At 35.8% G+C, this 20,173-nt stretch overlaps 1 protein-coding gene across 1 annotated transcript in view; it reads left to right on the forward strand.

The window, feature by feature from the left end:
• LOC136798175 (uncharacterized) overlaps positions 1–19,679 on the forward strand; it is a 52,916-nt gene extending 33,237 nt beyond the window's left edge. The window contains exons 39-56 of the mRNA XM_067054757.1: positions 107–278; positions 1,017–1,535; positions 2,140–2,268; positions 2,641–2,877; positions 4,192–4,404; positions 4,686–4,969; positions 5,702–5,843; positions 7,006–7,161; positions 7,849–8,007; positions 8,726–8,878; positions 9,307–9,471; positions 10,431–10,546; positions 10,752–10,816; positions 11,194–11,330; positions 11,801–11,926; positions 12,872–12,941; positions 13,681–13,805; positions 18,869–19,679. Of these exons, the coding sequence (XP_066910858.1) occupies positions 107–278; positions 1,017–1,535; positions 2,140–2,268; positions 2,641–2,877; positions 4,192–4,404; positions 4,686–4,969; positions 5,702–5,843; positions 7,006–7,161; positions 7,849–8,007; positions 8,726–8,878; positions 9,307–9,471; positions 10,431–10,546; positions 10,752–10,816; positions 11,194–11,330; positions 11,801–11,926; positions 12,872–12,941; positions 13,681–13,805; positions 18,869–19,251 (3,351 nt within the window). The 3' untranslated portion in view covers positions 19,252–19,679. The remainder of the gene's footprint in view (positions 1–106; positions 279–1,016; positions 1,536–2,139; positions 2,269–2,640; positions 2,878–4,191; positions 4,405–4,685; positions 4,970–5,701; positions 5,844–7,005; positions 7,162–7,848; positions 8,008–8,725; positions 8,879–9,306; positions 9,472–10,430; positions 10,547–10,751; positions 10,817–11,193; positions 11,331–11,800; positions 11,927–12,871; positions 12,942–13,680; positions 13,806–18,868) is intronic.
• Positions 19,680–20,173: the final 494 nt, after the last annotated feature.

Here is a 20,173-nt window from a genome sequence, read left to right on the forward strand (position 1 = left end):
CACCGACGGTAAACATCCCCGTTTCGTGGATGGCTGAACATTTCCTGTGAAAAATCTCTGACCACAGGCTACCTTTGAGCTCATTTTCAGCATTTCTTTCCAATAGGTTGGTGATTACAAGTGTGCCTGTCCGTCAGGATTCACTGGCAAATCATGTGAAACCAATATCGATGATTGTGTCAATGTAACTTGTCTGAACGGTGGAAAATGTATTGATTTGGTGAACTCTTATCAATGTGAATGCCCTGTCACTCATGTTGGATCTCACTGTGAAAAGAGTAAGCTTTTTTGATAGTTATTTCTAAACAAAATCTATTTCCAGCTCACCCAAATAGTCGTTAAACCAGTTTAAAGTACAAAGAGTAATGAATACGTAGGGGTGGTGTCACCTCTAAGGTCAGGGTGTCGTTCTTTGTCGTTCTTTTTTTCCTTTTTTTATTTGTCGTTTTTTTAGATAGTCTGTTGAACAGTGTCCTATATCTCCTCAATTCTATCAGCAAGTTGATTTATTCTGTCCATTCAGAAACCAAATAGTTTACATTGTCTCAGTATTCCAACTTTATTACTAAAAGTTTTACTTACAAGGGATTCTATGATATCATCTTTGATGGGAGTTTTTAAGTAAAGTAGCATCTAATAAGGTATTGCTGAATGCTAGATTCGAATCTTCTGTGTAGGATTCGAAGCGACTTATTTCCTACATTTTGAGACATTGTTTTTGCTAGCCTGGGAAAAGTCGGAAATTCACTTGTCCAATCAGAGGCTTCGCGGGTTTTCGAAAACAATAGCAACAATATTTTTTCCGATATATAGTAGTGCTGCTTTGGATACTTTGTTAAAAGGTTATGGTTGGTCGGGGGTTGAAAAACTCTCTCCAAGGTTTATAAAGCTCAGTGAATGGCCTAAGAATGGAAAATTTCTTTTACTCAAGCCAATCGTTTTGTAGTGTAATTCAATTTAGCCAGATTCATTGATACTATAGAAGACTGCTAAAATCCTCATTTCTTTTTTTTTAGAAATTCCACGAGAAGTTGATTTTAACCTACCCGGTGGTAAACAATCATACGTTCTACGTCACAACGTCACTTCTACGTACTCCTTCACGTTAAACGTTTGGGTACGGTTCCAAAAGAACAAGGCTTCCACGTTCCTTTCACTGTTCAATGCCAAGAATGCGACCAACTTTGACGCATTCCTTCAAATCAATCACGATTCAATCACACTATTAGGAGACCGTATACCGTTCAACAAAACAATTGCTGACGGGTATTGGCATTACGTCGCCGTTGCCGTCAACACGTTAAGAGCACATCGCCGTGTCATCTTAAACGACAAAACGTTAGATCACTCAGATGTTGAAAGCATCCGTAATAAAACTCTGTTTGATCCATCGGGTACTCTTGCTATTGGTTTGGTATATAACACTGTACTTGCAAGTTTCGAGGACAGTGGTTTTGCAGGACAATTCAGTCAGTTATCAATCAGTAACAAAAGATATGTACCAGAGATGTACAACTGTTCATATAATTCAACAGGTAAACACTTACCCCAGAGTTAGAGCACAGAAAGCACATTTCTACTCTGCACATTTTTTTGTTTATGTTTTTGCTTTAAGCCAATGGGATGGTTTGTGTACTCGAAATTTTGTGACTTTTTATACGAAACGGCTAACCGGAAAAAGGTGTGGCACACAAGATTGTTTCAACGTCCATATAACGTTAAATGGACGCATGTGACCAGCTTTGGTTGATTACGGTGTACCGTAGACCCATGCTACTTTCCAAGATTTCTCCTTCTAAATAACTTCTAAGATTCTCCAACGCTTTCTAGTACCACTGGATGAATTTCCCTGGCTCACAGCAATTTAACTCTTTTCAAATTTGAGACCTTGGGAAATACAATCAAGATAGAACAAAGCCATAATATTTAAACAAATTGTAAAAACTGCAAATGATTTTGAAGTGCTTTAACTTGAATGAGGAATTTTTGAAATTTGACTTATGTCTTAGGACTTGGGAATCAAAAGCTCTGTTTTCATTAGGCTGAGAATATAGCCTTGAAAACGTTGAAATACTCTAAATTCCCAATATATTTTGGTTGGTTGGTTGTATGTATTGTACTAGCATCCTTTATTATTAGATTCGATGATTCCATACGTTGGTTTATTGGCAAATGCTGGTCAAGATGTCACCATCTTACGTCCCTGGTCGTGTGGAAAGAATGTTTGCCCACCAGGATTTACTGGCCCTGTGTGCGAGATCAAAATCGGTAAAATGAAATTTAAAGTTTTACTGCCTTATCGGAGGAACGTCGGGGTAAATTTTCGTCAGGGAAAATTTTTGTCGGGAAGAAATATTCGTCACTTGACCAAAATTTCACCACTTTTCCCCGAGTTTTCCCCTATTAGGTATTTTAAACTTTTAAGTATTTCACTGATGTAGTTTTTCTTTAAAATTTTACACTATTGGAATGCAGAAGATTTTCTTTTATACTCAATTTACATCTTCTTTGGAGAATTTAACTTTCTTTAAATTTAATTTGAGATTCTTTATTCTAAATGTTCTGTATAGTATTCTGCGTTGATTTTTATAACTCAATATTTGAAAATATTTCTTATATTTCTATCTCATACTTTTACAGATAAAATCAAACCAAACGTCACATTTTGTCCACCATCTTTTACCGCGTACACCAAAGAAGTCAACACACGTGTCTCATGGAAAGAACCTACATTCACTGACAACATTGCTATTGTTTCTGTCACTCGGTCCCATGCTCCTGGTCAAGTCTTCAAATGGGGAGATCACATTATCACTTATGTCGCTAAAGATGCTTTTAATAACGCTGCCACGTGTTCTTTTGAAGTCTACGTCACACGTAAGTGGTATTAATACAATAATGACCAGTTAGTGAGGGCTGTACTGAGAAATATTGCCCGAGGTCAAGTAACGACCGAGCTTACGAGATCTTGCGTTGACCGAGGGAAAAATGACTGAAAACATGCTGATTTGTGTGAATTTCTGACATTAGAAATGAAATTGAAGACAAATCATTCAAATCATCAATAGGCCATTGCACAATCGCAAAGCGTAATGGGTAATCAGGACCACTGCCCGCTAATGACGACTTACTATTGGTCCAAAGTTTTGAAAAATTTTGAAGATTTTTGCGTCTAACCAACGGGAAACCGTTATCGGGGCGCAACCAGTCCACATTTACCCTTGACCCATTTCGACTGTGAAATGGCCTAATCAACGTACTGCCCATTTTCTTTGAAAATAACTGACGTCACATAAATTCTTTTGTCGACGGGCACCTCCGTGCTATGTAAGCCCGTCGTCAAGCGAAAAGAACCAATTGCATTGCGCAAAGGAATGTAAAGAGATGGAAAAACAGCTTTTCTGATTACTCAAGTTCAACGATCAATTCTATTGAAAATTCTATTGTAAAAACGTTGATTAGGTCATTAAATGAAAGTCCAGAAAAGACGGCTCGCCATACAAATCGGACGGTTTCTACATGATTTGACGATAAAAATGAAAATTTGTTTTTCCTTTTTTGCCGATTACTAGTTCAATTTTTAAGAATAAGGAGCAATATTTTTACCATATATAGCATGTTTATGTATAGCAAAAGAAATTCTTAACGCAATGATATTAAATTGGCTCTTGTAAAACTGCCAGAAGTCGAGTAAATCAAGATGAAGTCATAATTTTCTCGAGCTCTAGCTTTCCATATTATGGTGCTGTCATGATGCGGTTATATCAGTAGAATCGCCAGGAAATTCTGAGCAAGAAGATATAGGTACCTTTTCGTATAGGAGAGGTGTACCCAAAATATAAGCCCTAAAACTTTGCGCATAATCAGGCTTGAAACAAAAGAATTTTGTCACAACACGCTAATTATGCAGATTTTTTAAAGCGACAACAAAAGAAACCTATTTACTCGACATAAACTCCCTTAAGGGCAAGAGACCTGGTATATGACGAGCCGTTTTTCCATTGTTTTCAGGAAGCTGTTTTTCCATCTCTTTACATTCCTCTGTATTGCGTAAAAAGTCGTACAGACTGAGTCAAGAAACAAACCGGTTAACAATTAATAAGAGAACACGCTTCAATATAAACATTTTACATGAGACGAGGTATGATATTTCTAATGCTCCATTACTTTTTCTGTTTTCTATCATTTCAGCATATAATTGTTCCAAGTTGAAATCACCATCTGAATCCGTTTTCGTTCGTGGCACATGGGAATGGGGTCAATTCGCAGACTTCACGTGTAGCAAAGATTACAAAGTTTCTGTACCCAAGCATCCATTCTATTCATGTGGACGGATGGGAACCTGGAATCACGGACCACCAACATATAAAGATAATCCAGAAAACCTGTTACCGCAATGTACCAGTAAGAATTTTCATACCTCTATCTTTTTAACGATGGACATTAATACATTCTATCAAAAAGCCTGGAACCCAGAACCCGGGTTAGGGGTGCTGGACTCTTTATTTTTTACGTTCATTTTGTCTTTTAACGCAAAAACCGGGTTTTAACAAAATGGTATATGCCTGATTTTTGGAACAACTTAAACTCAACAAGGCGGGATTTTCAATAGATTTGACTTTGACACTTTATTCGGGACACGCTATGAACAAAATATCAAAATTGATATGTCATTTACTTTCTAGGGACCACCGCTTCTTTTTCAACGGCAACCAATTTATTCACTTACGGCACCCAAAGCTGTGAGGAGGCTTTCGTTAATGACTTTGTTAACGAATTCAAACAACTCATGCAAGAACTTCATGATATTCACGGTATCTGTGGAGAAAATATCAAGGATTGTGATTTCTCGAAAATCAAGATTACACAGAACTGTAATAGCACGAGGAGGAGACGTTCTGTGGGGTATGCTGTCAATAATGAGATTTCCATTTCATATGAAAGTGTCATTGCAACGGAACAACAACAGGTAAGGTTTTTAATTAAGAACAAAGCATATTTAAAACCTAAGGTTTGAGTCCAAAAATTTAAGAACATTTAAAAAGAAATCACTTACAAAACCAGACAAAATGCAGAAGGTGAGAACACTTTTAAAAAAGTGTTAAGTTATGTTACTTGATGTGGGTCAATTTATAATACAATAATACAAAGATATTTCTGTTAGAAAAGGGAAGATCCATATCGACTGGTGGTAGCACTTTTAGATTGGTCTCCAGAATATCTAAATCTCAGTGGTTAAAATACCTCGTCCCACACATAAAATGCAGAGGGGTCCAGCCCCCAGCATTTTTCGGGGGGTGGGGGGGGGGGGGCTAACGAAAATAGCCCCCGGCCACCTTCACAAAGAAAAACATCGAAAAATTCAAAACCTTCCCCACAGAATAGATTTTTAACATAATTTAAAACAGTTGTCATTATCAATTTTCCCCCTAGCAAGCTAGCCCCCAGTGTTTTTTTTTAATATATAGTCCCCAATCATACAAAAAGGTTTAGCACCCCCTTAACCTGCATTCCATGCAGCACAATGGATGGAATCCCACTTAAAAAATAGCATTCTTTATGCAAAATAATTCAAAAACGAATTGACCGACAAATGCATCAATCAGACCTATAATTTGTAAGATTGTTTTGTAGAGGTCAATAGCCCTGAGAAATTAATTCTATTAATTAAATACTTTTGGGTTATTCTCTTTGTTTCTAGGAACTCCAACGTTTGATCAAGTCAACACCTCAGAATTTCACTTTGACTGTTCAAGGTTCAAAGCAAGATCTTGAAGAAAGTGATATCCAAGAACCGATACTGTCATGTTTACCTGGAAGTGTTTTACGAGCAGATGTTTGTGGTATGTGAGAAATAAACAGTTTCAATGCTGATGTCATGATATTCGTGACGTAGTGTTTTATTATGCGGAAGCACCCAAATTGGACAAGCCTTAGCACTCGTTTTATTGTTTGAATTCAAAATTAGTGACGAACACCTCATGTAAAATCCCGGTCTTTTTGGGTGCTTCCGTATAAGACATTAGGACATGAATGTCATAAACGACCAGCCTATACAAATGAATGTTTAATATGTTGTGCACAGCTGGGATAAGAAATCGTGTCTTTATTTGAAATACAGCTGACTCTTACTAGTTCGAACTCGAACGGGAAATATAATTTATTCTAACTACATAGGAGATTCAAATCATAGAAAAAGTGTTTCTTCTTGACTAGAACTGAGAATTAGTTCGAATTATAGAGAGGTTCGAATAACAGAAGTTCGAACTAGCGAGCTAAAAGCTAAAATTTATTATTTTATAAAGGCAATGTAAGATTTTGAACACGTATGAACCTATGAAATTCTAAAAACAGAACGGTGCATTGGAGGGCGGCACTAAATTGAGGGAATGCGATAATACAATGGAGCCTCTATAACTCGAACCTCTATTACTCAAATGTCTCCTTAATTCGAACAAGTTTTCTCGTCCCTTAACTTGACAATTCCTTATAAACCTTACTCCATAACTCGAAATTTCCATAACTCGAACAAGTATGCGTTCCCGGTGTGTGTAGTTAAACACTTTTAACACTCGAATGTGTCCTTAACTCGAACAAGCTTTTTCGATAATACAATGGAAACTCTATAACTCGAACCTATATAATTCGAGTGTCTCCTTAATTCGAACAAATTTTTTCGCCCTTACAGTTAACAATTCCTTATAAACCTTACTCCAACAGATTTGCGTTCCCCCGTGTTATTTGAGCTATGAGGGCTTCACTGTAATTTCCTTTAAAACACTTTTAACACTCGAATGTGTCCTTAACTCGAACAAGCTTTTTCGATAATACAATGGAAACTCTATAACTCGAACCTATATAATTCGAGTGTCTCCTTAATTCGAACAAATCTTTTCACCCCTACAGTTAACAATTCCTTATAAACCTTACTCCAACAGATTTGCGTTCCCCGGTGGGTATTTGAGTTATGGAGTTTCCTTTAAAACACTTTTTTTTCTCAAATAGTACCATGTGAGGCTGGAACTTATCAAGCAGCTAACGAAACATGTCTAAAATGTCAACAAGGAACATATGCACCAACAAATTCAACACGTTGCATCGACTGCCCAACTGGTCAAACTACCCTTGGTAGAGGAGCTCCATCCATTACCGATTGTCATCGTAAGAAAGCGTCTTATTTTTCTTGAAAAAACCATTTTTGAGGACCAGATGTTTCATTCAATGAGATATTCATGATATGCACAATTGCAATTCTTCCACGGACCCAACAGCTTGATTGGTTTAAAGTGACGTATTGACTGATTTTACGTCACTTATATTTATAACCAATCAGCTATTGGGTCCATGATGTAATGTCAGAAGATTTGCAATGGTGCATATCGTGAATAAGGTAGCAACTACAGAACGAGTCAAACTTAATTACAAGTTTTTTTTATATAAGAACAAACTATATAACAGGAAAAGGTTCCGATTACCAAAATATTAAGAACAATTTGAGAACATGTTAAAGCCTCGTGGACTTAAAAACACAAAATTTCTTAGAAAATCGCAAAATAATACTCAAAAGATTGTGAACATTGGGACAATTTAAGAACATTTTGTATGCTTTAATACTCGAAAAGTTAAGAGCAAGTCCAAAGGCTTCAAAAATGTTTTGATATTCGTATAAAAAAACAACGTGTATTTTTCATATTTCTTGGCCAGAGTAAGTATTCTCAACAACGAGTGTAATTGAATAATTATTTTTCATTTTTGACATTACATCATGGTAAGCAAGCAAAAGGCATACAAATTACAAACAAATGTACCGTATCATACAAATCTGGTATTTTGTTTTATAAATTTCAGTTAAGTGTAAAGCTGGAGAATTCATTGACACGGACACCAGGAAATGCAATAAATGTAGCAGAGGAACATACAACGATGGAACGAAATCGGAATGTCAATTCTGTCCACCAGGAACAAGTACAAGAGTCGATGGAGCCACCTCCAAAACACAGTGCGATTGTAAGTGTCCATTCTACCCTGCTGTAGCTTGCACTAACCTGATCATGAATTTCATACAATGGAGTCTCTTTAACTTGAACCTTTATGGCTGTAATGACTCCTTAACTCGAACAAATTTAAGCTCCCGTGCGTGTTTGGGATGTGGGAACTCCGTTGTACATTAAAATTTTTGACGTGTCATTAGATTTAATTTCTTGCCACACGCAAACTTTCAAGCTTGTTTTTGACGTTCATATAACGTTAAGGGGACGTTTTTGTACGAGGAAGCCGGAAAGGGAGTACCTAAATCATGCACATTTCTTTCCTCATTTGTTGTAGGCACAGCGCCTTACACGCTTTCAATTAACGCATCTCCAAATTTTAACGCATCTTCAAATTTCACGCGCCTTCAAATTCCTCGGCGCCTTCAAATTTTTAAGTGCCTTTTGATCAAATTTCACGCGCCTTCAAATTCCTCGAAGCCTTCAAATTGTTAAGCGCCTTTTGATTTTCATGCATCTTAGGTGTTACTTGGGTAACCGTCACTTTTATTGCGAAATTGACGCACTACGTTCTTGCTTTTTTGTAATTGGTATAAAAGATCATGATGTCATGCATAGCTTGGTCTAAAGTGTGAATACATATATCTCTTCATTGAAAACTTTCCCGTTAATTTTTGAATCTTGGAACTAAAAGGAAAAAACTTAAAAGTTGAACTAAATTCCAAATTTCTTTTTAGATAAATGTCCTCTTGGTTTCGAGATGGTTGGCAAGAAATGTGAAATGTGTTTGAACGGTTACTATAGGAACAATGCTAGCCAAGTGACCTGTACTGCTTGTCCTTACGGTCAAACGACTTATGGAAAAGGAAATAGGGATGGTATTTGTAAAGGTTAGTTTCGTTGATCCTCTTTAGATCACAGATCTATATAACCAGGGGTTAATTAATGTTTTGCATATACTTCAGTGCTGTTATTACCTATAACTTTGTTTAAATGAAATATTGTCAAGCTCCTATCGAGAGACAATTAAGACTTGACTACACAATAGAAACCATGAAAATAATGAGAAAATATAGTAAGCCTGCGATCGCAGTTAGAGCGATCCGAAGGCTCACTCTTCTAAATTACTCTAATTACTGAGCATCAAGCAGAGAGGCATTAGGTGCCATTTTGTAAGAATTCTTTGGTATGACCCGGCCATGAACCTACAACCTTGCGCACTGTAGCTGGATGTTCTACCTTCAAGAGACGGCCACTTTGTGATAAAATGAAAAGGTTGCATGCTTCAACCTTACTTGCTCCTCTCTTGTATTACTAGCCAAATGTGTTGCCGGCTCTGAAGTTCAACCAGGCAACCCTTCAAAATGTCAACTTTGTGATGTTGGATATTACAAGAGTGACGTCACAGCTTTGGAATGTATGAAGTGTCGACCCCGAATGACCACAAGAGGTCTGGGATCCACTGAGGGTTCTATGTGTCAAGGTAATGAAAGCCATATTATAAATGCGCTGTGATCACTTCGTTTAATCGACATTTTCGTTCTAAACAAAGTCGGACTCGATTTCGCGTAATAATGCAAATATAGTGGAGTCTCTATAACTCAAACTTCAAATGTCCCCTTTACTCGAACAAGTTTTCTAGTCCCTTTAGTTAACAATGGCTTGTAAATAAACTTTACATCATTACTCGACATTTTCATAACCGGAACAAATTCTCGTTCCTCGTGCGTGTTCGAGCTATTGAGACTCCCGGGTAGACTCTATTACACATTTCATTAGAAAAAGCTCGCTTGTAATTTTAAATAATAAAAAATCTATCATAAATGTTCAACAATGTTTTTTTGTGAAAACCTCCTATACACCCTAAAATCTACCCTAAGATTATGTCACTAGGGTACACGGTTCTCTTTATTCACTAATCTTAGAGTCTAAGTGTGAGCATTTATTATTTCCGTGTAGAAACCATGTCTGCGTAATAATACTCATTCCCTTGAGAATGGTTTCCACATGCTAACATAAACGAGTACACACTTAAGGATTTTAGATAGTGGAGATAGAGTTGATCTTTTACGTGGATAATCCATTAATCTTAGACCTTTTAGGCAGATTCTTTTCAGGGGTCCACGGTCAGTTGGCTAAGCTATCTATGCTCTATCTAACTTTAAGTTTTACATTAAAAAAGTAAAAAATAAATAAGATAAAAAGGTTTTGACTAATCATTATTGTATTGCTCCTTTACGTAGAGCACTGTCTTTGGTGAAACAAACCCACCTTTATCACTAAGCTATCTATGAACTGAACAGACCATTGAGAGGAGCGGAGATCCGAACTACGAACCCCTGGTTTGAGATGCTGACCCCTTTGATCACTAGGTCATCGCTCCTTACTTTAGTGCCATGAAAAGTTTACACTTCACCTTTAACTTCTCTCTCTCTCTTTCAGATACTGGAGCATTGATAGGAGCAACAATTAGGTTCACTGGATATAATTACACCAAACAAATGAACAACACCAAATCTCTTGAATTCCGACAAATGGCTAACATCATCAACAAAGCCGTAAGCTAATAGAGTAGATTCTTCATAACTCGAATCATTATACAGTGGAGTCTCTTTAACTCGAGCCTCTATAGCTAAGATGTCCCGAACAAGTTTTCTCGTCCTTTCAGTTAACAATGCTTTGCAAACTCGAAATCTCTTACAAATTCTTCCGTTCCGTTCTTCGCTATGCTTTACATCATCTGAAATTTCACTTTCGTTCCAGATTTTTGATGTGTACGAGGAAGCCAAATATGAATCTTTAACATCTGTGAGAGTCGATCGATTGAGGTAAGGACTTTTTACTTTAAAGTTTGCCTCCAAAGTATATGAACACTTTTAATTTTCGTAAACTAAGCTATAAGGTTTTGGCGATTTTGGCCAAATAGGAGAATCAAATTAAATGTTTTTTTATAAGAACATCCAAAATTTTTGAAGCCTTTTGATGTTCTTAACTTTTTTGGATTTTAAGCCTAAAGATGTTCTTAACATGTTCTTATTTTCACCATTTTGTGATCATTTTTGCCTATTTTCCTTAGAAATTGGGTTTTTTTAGTCCGCAAAGCCTTAAATTCTTATAGTTTGTTCTTATAAAAAACATGTATTTTTTTAACAAGAAAAGTGTAGTTCAGACATTGAATATCAAATTGAATGTTTTCATACTTTAGGTCAGGAAGTGTCATTTCTGAAATCACTTTGAATTACAACGTTACAATCAAAGAAGACTTCTTGAAACCTTTGAAAGATGCTTTAGCTAAAGGAGAAATCGGTGGACAACCTGTCAGCTCTAAACAATCTGATATCGGTTAGTAATATATTCCTTGTTCGCTCCTGGAAATAGGTACACTTAAACAAAATTGGTACCGGTTATTCTCTGACAACAACCCCTAAAATCAAAAAAATTCCACTAACGGATGCTCTTTATACTCCCGTTTTTGTTGAGGTCTGTGATTCAGTCTACCCTTAGAGAGAAGATTTTGAACACACATTTTCGACAAAACCTTCAAAAAAATATGATTATTTGAGAGGATAATTTTGTGATTTTGGGGATCGTTTGAGAGAATAACCGGTACCAAATTTTTTTGGTACCCCGGGGGTACTAGGTTTGCGAAATGACATGGGGTGCCGCCCGATTTTAGGGTCTAAAACCGAGGAAGAAAAGATTTTGTGATGTTTGGGACCCTTGCCGGGACTTTTTTCCAAAAATTTAGCCTTTTTAGGGACAAATATTGGAGTTTTTGTGGCATTAGACTAATGCAATGAATTCTTTTTCAGATGGTTGTAAATACCTAGAATGCGAAGGAGAACATAAACAATGTCAATTTTATAACAACATGACATTCCCAAGATGTGTCTGTAGCAAAGGATTCTACCTTGGTGCTGATGACCAAACATGCTTAGGTAGGAACAGTTTCATACCAAGTGCGCTACAAAAAAAATTCTCTCTTTCAAGTAAATTTTGTCAAGATCTAAGAATTTTAAAAGAACCCATCATTCTTGATTGGAGAGAAGAAAGAGAAACTTTTTGTGGTGCACCCGGTAGATTGGCCTCCTGTCTTAATAACATCCCTGTCTCAATGCCGATTGGGATATGGATAGGTACGACCAGTTTCATAGCTTGGCCTCCTTTCTTAATAACTACCGACTTTATGTATGTGTGTTTTTCTGCGACGGAGACGGTAAGGTTATAATTTGACTAGATCCTAACCAGCTGAGGACGACGGTAAATCAGCACTTTTACCGTCCTCGATATTGCGGGTCAGAACTGTGGGTTATTCCAAATCGCTTCAGTGACTTTACCGTCCTGAAAAGTGCAAATACATAAACTCGCTGACATCTTTGTGTCAGTGACCTGGTGAGATAATTGAGCTGGCAGCAAAAAACCAAGTAGTTCAATGCCGATTTGAATGTTAAATCACCTGTTTTTGACCAGCGGGGGATTTTGAATTTCATTGTTTGCAACTCAGAAATGCATTTGGTATTCGAAGAATTTTGATGAAGCTCGAAATATAAAATAGGATGCCAGACGTATTCTTCACCAGTCTGCAGAATATTTAGAATAGTTGGTAAAACAAATAATTAATGCTATCTTTTTTAATGAACATCTCGTATATAGATCCTTCAGCCTTCAACTACAGTCACAAGTCATAAGGCTGATCCAAAAGCTCAAAATGGACTGAGATAAAAAACCAATGAACCCCTCTAAAATCGAAATATTCAATGAAATAAAATGGAAATACTAAAATCGCATTTCCTTGCTCGAACTTTAAATTCGGAAAAACGTTAAAATATCCAAAATTCTCAATTATTTTGAACTTAACTTAATTTAACTTCTTCGTTTTATAGCTGGTTGTACACCAGGTTATTGTTTGAATGGAGGTTACTGTGAACGAAATGCTCAAGGAAGATCTTGCAGGTACGTAGGTCATCTTAAGGCTTGGGGACACGAGAAGTTTTTTTCGCGTTGGTGCAATGCAACATGCTCCATCCCACCAACACAAGAAAAAAGTGCCTGTTTCATGGGACAAAAAGTGAGGGAAATACCCAAAAGACACGCTGATTTTGTCCCTGGGAAAAAAGTGAGACTTCACTTTTTATTGATAGAAAGAAAAATGGGGTTGCACCAACGCGAAAAGAAACTTCTCGTGTCTCCTAGCCTTTACAGTCCTTACTTCTTCTTATGGATTGCCTTTATCATCTGTGTTTAATATAATTGGTAGCTTTCTTAAGCGATTTCATCCAATGAGGTCTTTTTATTTTGCAACAAGCAGTGGATGAACTATGGGAAATTTTATCAATTTATATATTCTAATATATTCTAATATTCGAATTTATGAATCGGATATTGTTTCCATACTTTAGGCTTTTTACGGGATTGTTTGACTCGTTGGGTTCGAAGCACCCAAGGGGCTAGAATCGATTCTTTAATCGCTTCCCTGGCAGTCCCTGGGCAAGAAAAATTGAAATCTACAAATATAATAATTAAAAAAAATACTTTTAATTTTACATCTTTGATTGAAAATAAGTGGATTCATTTTCCATCCTCAAGAGTCTACTGTCCCTTTGGGGGTTCGAATTCGATAGTTTCGGGCGTGGTATTATACTATTCATATTTTTCACTTCATAAATTTACCCTGAATCAACTTCTTCTTTAGATGTCCAAGTAACTACAAAGGAGATCGTTGTCAAACCAAAGATGAAGATAAACACGAAGGGTTGATTGTGGGTGTCACCATCGGTGCTGTTGTGTTCATCGCATTCATTTTGTACTGCTTGAAAGGTACGTGCGGTTCCTCGCCTATTCTACAGTAGAGTCTTTATAACCTCTGCAACTCAAATATCTCCTACTCGAACTAGTTTTCTCAGTTACTCGTACCTTCAGTTAACCTTTCAAACCCGACAGACGTGTATACACGTTTTGAATTTTCCAATAAACCTATACTTAAGGTTATAACTCCTGACCACTTAATTTAAACGGGCATAAACCGAATGCTTTTAGAAAGAGTGTAAAATTACCTTTTCAATGGTACCAAAACCATTGTCTAACTCTCAAGTTACAAGGTTTTATACCAATTGGAAATTTTGGATTTCCAAAAAAAGTTGGACATTTTTTAAAAATGTTACGCGCTGGAAAGGTTAACATTGCCTTCTAAACCATACTTCATAACTGGAAGACTCCTTAACTCGAACAGGTGTGTGCCGTGCGGGTTCGAATTATAGAGAGAGACTCAACTGTACTTTGGTATAATTTAGCGCCACTCTTAAGATTCTCGAACGTGTGAAGAAGTCGCCACACTTTCTAGAAGAGGAAGAAGGTTTTATTCTTACAATTGATTAGCTTTTACCAAAATGTCAACCGGACAATTTGAGAAACTTCAGCTTTAGATTATACTCTTTTTGGATACTTATAACGACTACTACAAAACCTGTCATGACTTTCTGAGAGTCGATTTAATATGATTCTTTTGTACTCAAGAGAGTCATCATGAGAAAATACTCATTTATTGATGGTCCTTTTACTCAGATTATTTGTATTAAATCTGCAGTGGAGAAAGAAAACTCGGGTAACTTAATGCATGTCCCAAAAATGCATTAATTTTTCCGCCCCAGTTCCAGTCCCTAAACCATAACAAACTATACATTTTTGGAAGCGTATTTGGATGTAGAATACCGTATTCGGTGTAACTTAAATTCTTTCTCAGCAGAATTTGAGTTTTTTTAAGAAAACGTGATTATGACGTCATTATTTATGACGTCATAATTTTAAAAAGTTGAATATCTCAAGAACTAATACTCAAATTATTATGAAATTTGGACCATTGATAGAACTCATCAAGAGGAGGAGAATTATCTTTAAAAATTTGAAAAATTTGCTGATGTCAGCATTTTTATCGCAAAAAATTCGAATTCTTGCAATTTCTGCTGACATCATTAATTTTGGGAAATACTTTTAAAACTTTTTGAAACATCTCAATGTACTTTATCACTGGTCCAAATTTTATAAAGTTTTGATTTATATTTCTCGAGATATTCAACTTTTTGTATTTATGACGTCATCAATCATGACGTCATAATCAGGTTTTCTTAAGATATCTCTAATTATACTGAGAAAGAATTTAAGTTACACCAAATACGGTGTTCTTCATCCAAATACGCTTTCAAAAATGTATAGTTTGTTATGGTTTAGGGACTGGAACTGGGGCGGAAAAATTAATGCAATTCTGGGACATGCATTAAGTTACCCGAGAAGGCTGTAATTTGAATTGTCGAATTACAAGAATTGTCAAAAATCCTGTACAAAAACATGAAACATTCAAACTCAAAAAGTTAAGAAGATCCGAAGGTTTTTGGATGTTCTTATAAAAAAAACATTCATTAGTGTATGAGATCAGATGGTCAGATAAAATAATTTCAGTTCAAAGGTAATAATATTGGAATAGAGAAAGGACCATTGGGTTTAAAGCCCCGAAGGGGCTAGTTTAGAAACTTTTGGATTGGAAATGAAAATACTTAATTTCCCATTCAGAACGCCCGCGTGTGGTCTTTACACAAACGCCGGATTGAAAGTAAAATCTATCGCTAGATTTGAAAAAATGCAAAGGAATAGGCTTCTGCTCATCCTCTAGCGAAAAAAGTTTCTTATAGAGGCTGCTTAATACTCGGTAGATCCTCTTTCCCAGAATATGCCGCTTTTCGCCGAATTTCGGCGAACAACCCTTTTTAGCTGGCGAGTGGTTATGATGATGAATTGTGCCGGAATCTCCTACGATTTAGATTTTCATACCTGTAACAAACTAATAACAAATATTTTCATTATTATGATAGCGATATTAAAAATGTACGTGCTAGTTTGATACAGGCTTGCTTGATTGTTCACATTTTGAATTCAACATGGCTGCCGAAGCGAAGTAGAGATTTTCTCTTTTTTGAGTTATTTGGTTTTTGGAAGTTAAATTAGAGTTGAAAGCTTTGTATGTGTAAAGATGTTCATGTATCTTGAATCCAAGGGAAAGTTGTGTCTCAGTTGCATGAAATAATGATTCAAATTAAGATTTTGTTTGTTTTGATTTGGCTGATGGTTTGGTTCAAGATCTTGAATTTTTTCACTTTAACAATATGTCACTTGGAGCCTTCAAAAGCACAGTATGTCAATCTACTTGTTCTTGTTCGAGAGCAGGATTCTTGTTTTTGGAAGATTTCTAAGTTTTCAAGCTCTTTAAAAGAGTTTAAAGTCAAATTTTTTGTAATTTTTCTCAAGTTTTACATCAAAAACTGATCTGGACAAGGTTCATACCTCTAGTTGGCCTTCTTGGTATATCTTCCGAAAGCATGAACCGTGCAGTGGGATTAATATTCTCATATTTTGTCGGTTTCGAGAACTTTGGAGATTGGGTTTTTTTTCGCAAGTACAAACGCCTACTACCTACTACTTAATACTTACACCTACTACTTACTACTTACTACCTACTGTTTGTATACTTTACAGACCAAACTCTCCTTACTTGTCGAAATCTCTATTCTAAAAATGGTTTTGTAATATCTGAATTCTAAACACAAGTCTTGCTTTATTTTACTTGAAAAAAGTGTCATCTAAAGAATATTTAGCATATTTACGTAGTGAGTAAATATTCTCTTCGCCTCATATAAGTATACTGAAGTATAACACAAAAGGCATTATCTTTATTTTTTTCTTTTCCTAACTACTCTCTCTCGACTCTTATTATAGAATTCCTTTTCTAATCATACTCCCTCTTATGACCCTCATTATAGCCATAGATACGTGAATGTCTAAAAAAAGCTCTGTATATAAGGGGGTCAATCTATCTCTTCCTATTGTATGATCGCATCATATCAAATGGTGCCAAAATATTTCTTGATGGTTTGCGAACTTTAATATTAATAACGTGTCAATTTTTTATCAAAATTTCATTTCGTCAATCTTTGACATGGTCAAATTGACACCTCTAAAACAGCTCTTTGTACTTAAAGGAAGAAATTTTGGCAGGAATTAATTTGGCGATGGCAAAAAGTTTTTTCAGAGGGAATTTATTTTGGGATGGACAAAAACTAAATTGCGGAATTTATTGGCGGTCGCTTAAAAATTTAACTTAAGAGGCGTCAAAACAGCGAAAAAATGCAAAACACCTTAAAAGAATCATTTTTTCAAAATGTTTAATTTGGCGGGATTTATTTGGCGGATGGCGAAAGGAAATTTTGGCGGGAACTTAATTGGCGGATTTCATCAATCGCCAAATTTCTTCCACAAATCTCCTTTAAGGTAGTATTTCCTACTGAAAATTCTACTGCGATACTGAAAGCATCTTATTGAGCACAAAGATTTTTCTGAGATAAAATGAAGTCTGCAAGGTCATATTTGCGACCCGTCAATGTTTGGTTAAAAGGGTCATTTTGTCAATAATGCAAAGACATGTCAAAGGATTTTCAGCAAGTAACCAGTGAAACAAGGGCTACTAATGTTTTCCAAAAATTAAATGCTTTTTGAGCGAATATTAACAAAATTTAAAGATTTTATTAAAAAATTTGTTGTGAGTCAAAAGCATAAAATCTTAAGCAATAAAAGCATATTCTATGTTGGGTGCTTGAAAGCTTAAGCATACTCGAGCCTGACCAAGGGGATACACTTGCTTATAAAAAAAACATGTCTCAAAGATTTTAACTTTTTATTGATCGATTCTATAATAAAACTGACAGAATAAGTAATGTGCGAGGAAATATTTTTCTCTTCTCGAAGAAGTGCGCGTAACTTTATAGAAAAAGCGCGGAAAAAGTCATAAACAAAATAAAAGAAGAAAAATTTTGAAGTCTTCAATACGATAAAGAAGAAGTTTTAACTTTTTAGACCATAAGTTTCAGATTTGCTAATTTTAACATGCTGAATTTTAAAGTAATTTCGAGCCGTTTTGAGCTCTTTACGTGGTAGTAAGTAGTAGGTATAAGTATTAGTATAGGGGGGCGTTTGTACTTGCCGGTTTTTGTTTTGACTTTGCAGACCGAAAGACTCAGTCAGACTCAAATTAGAGGAGCTGATTTAGTGATAGTTCTTAGATGTCTTGGTGATACATCTTTAATTGGAAAAAGCTTCATAATTTTGTATAATATCTTCTACATTTTTAATGGTTCAAGGTACAAATTTTCTCTGATCTTAAAACCCATTTTACATGTTTCTTTTTCAATTTTTTGTATAGTTTCTTTTCCTCAACAAGAGAAAAAAACCTTATCAATACTATTATAGGGAGCAAGAGGATTTTTTCATTATGAAGTGTTTTTTAGAACAGAGGTTTTTTTTATGGATTTTTTTATTTGATCTTTTCCTCACTTCGTACAATGTGAGATTGAAGTCAGAAAGCTGATGTTTATAGAACTCAACGAACTAGGCTTTTGCAAAAACACTGTTTTACACTTGGCATAATTCTTTTTATCCAGACTCTCTTCGTTATATAACAATCAAGTGAGACAGACATATTTTGTACTTTGTCTTTTTTTATTTTTATTATTTTCTGACTCGCCATATAAAAACGCTCCCTTTCCTCACTCGCCAAAAAGGTAAAATCGCCACCATAAGAGCACCATAGTGGAGGCAGCGTACACTATTAAGCAAACCTATTAGGAATATCGAAGAGGTTTCGAAGCAAACTCAAAGGAACCGCTAGATACAATCCTTGGTCATGATTGCCGCGTGTGCTAGGCGCGTTTGGATGGGAAAAGGTAGAGACTCTACTCTAGCCCTTCGGGCTTTAAACTCAATGGAAAGGACCCTTGTAACATAAATAAACCGCTCACAAAATGATTATTATTCTATAGCCCCTCGTGTTTATTTTACAGCTCAATCAAAGAGAGGTTCTTCTGAGTGGAAAGAAAAACCATTGACCGATGATGTCGAAGTTAATATGCAACCTATGGAAAACATCTCTTCAACACCTATAGTGGTTCGCGTCAGTCAAAGAGATTCTACAATGCGAGGAGACGATGATAAACCTGTACCCACAATGGGTATCGAAAACGAAGGTGCTGATCTGGAAGATGGTGCACAAGAAACAAAAACATCAACTTTGACTGTACAATTGAAACCAAAGTCTCAACCATCACCAGCAACTAATGATAAATCCATTTTGATTCCAAATGAAGGGGATAAGATATCAAGAAGTTCTTCAACTTCGTCAGGAAGTTCCAGATCCAGTTCATCATCTGAAGAATTGAAAAACTGAAAACAAATTATAATCTTTTTTTTTTTGTAAATTGACAACATTATTTTTTGAGCCGGACTCATAATTCATTGACCGTTGTTTGTAGTCTCCATGCATCATCAATAATGATGGGAGTGTTCAAATTGCAAAATAGTTTTTTTGAAAATAATCGGTTTATATCACTTTTTGCGTTTTCTGCATTTTAGAAAAAAGCTGCACTCCTTCTTTAGCCGAAAATTGTATTATTTGCATATAATTTTGATTTTTTGTCTGTTAGGCAAATCTAACACTAACCTGGTCGAGCCTTTTTTTGTCATTTTATATATTTGTAAATTATCATAGAGAGTTCTTCTTTCACACATTACTTTTATTATCATTACATAAATATCCTAGATTTTGTAGTTTATGAGTTTATGATTCTTTATCAGAAGATATATAGGTAGTGTCATCAAAAGTTGCATGAGTAATGCAAAAGTCGTGATTAGAATTTCACTTCAGTGCTATTTAGTAGTTTCGCGAATAACTGAGTTAGATGTCCATCTAACGTTGCACATATAGGGTAGGGCCCAAGCTCGTCCCCGTGTATTTCAGGCTTTACTTACGTTACTGATAGACGCCAGAGTATTATCTAGCGCTATCAGTAAGCATAAAAAAGCCGGTAATACACAGGGAACGAGATTGGGTAGGTCCTTTATAATGATATCGAAGTCATTCAAAAATCTTGTGTTGTTCATATAAATCCTTTCCTCTAAATCTATACCGTCGTTTGGGAGTAAGATTCCACTAACATTTTTCCAGCGGAAAAGCACCAGAACTCCGGGTAGTTAAAAAGTTAGCGTCGGAGAGTTAGGTAGTATTTTAAGTAAACAAAAGATTTTCTGTACCTATAGAGAAAATCCGGTTATCCTAGGAAAAATAGCGGAAAAATCCCATGAAAAGTCAG

Source organism: Clytia hemisphaerica, unplaced genomic scaffold (genome assembly GCF_902728285.1).
Source record: "Clytia hemisphaerica strain Z4C2 unplaced genomic scaffold, Clytia hemisphaerica genome assembly, whole genome shotgun sequence".
NCBI lineage: Eukaryota > Metazoa > Cnidaria > Hydrozoa > Leptothecata > Clytiidae > Clytia > Clytia hemisphaerica.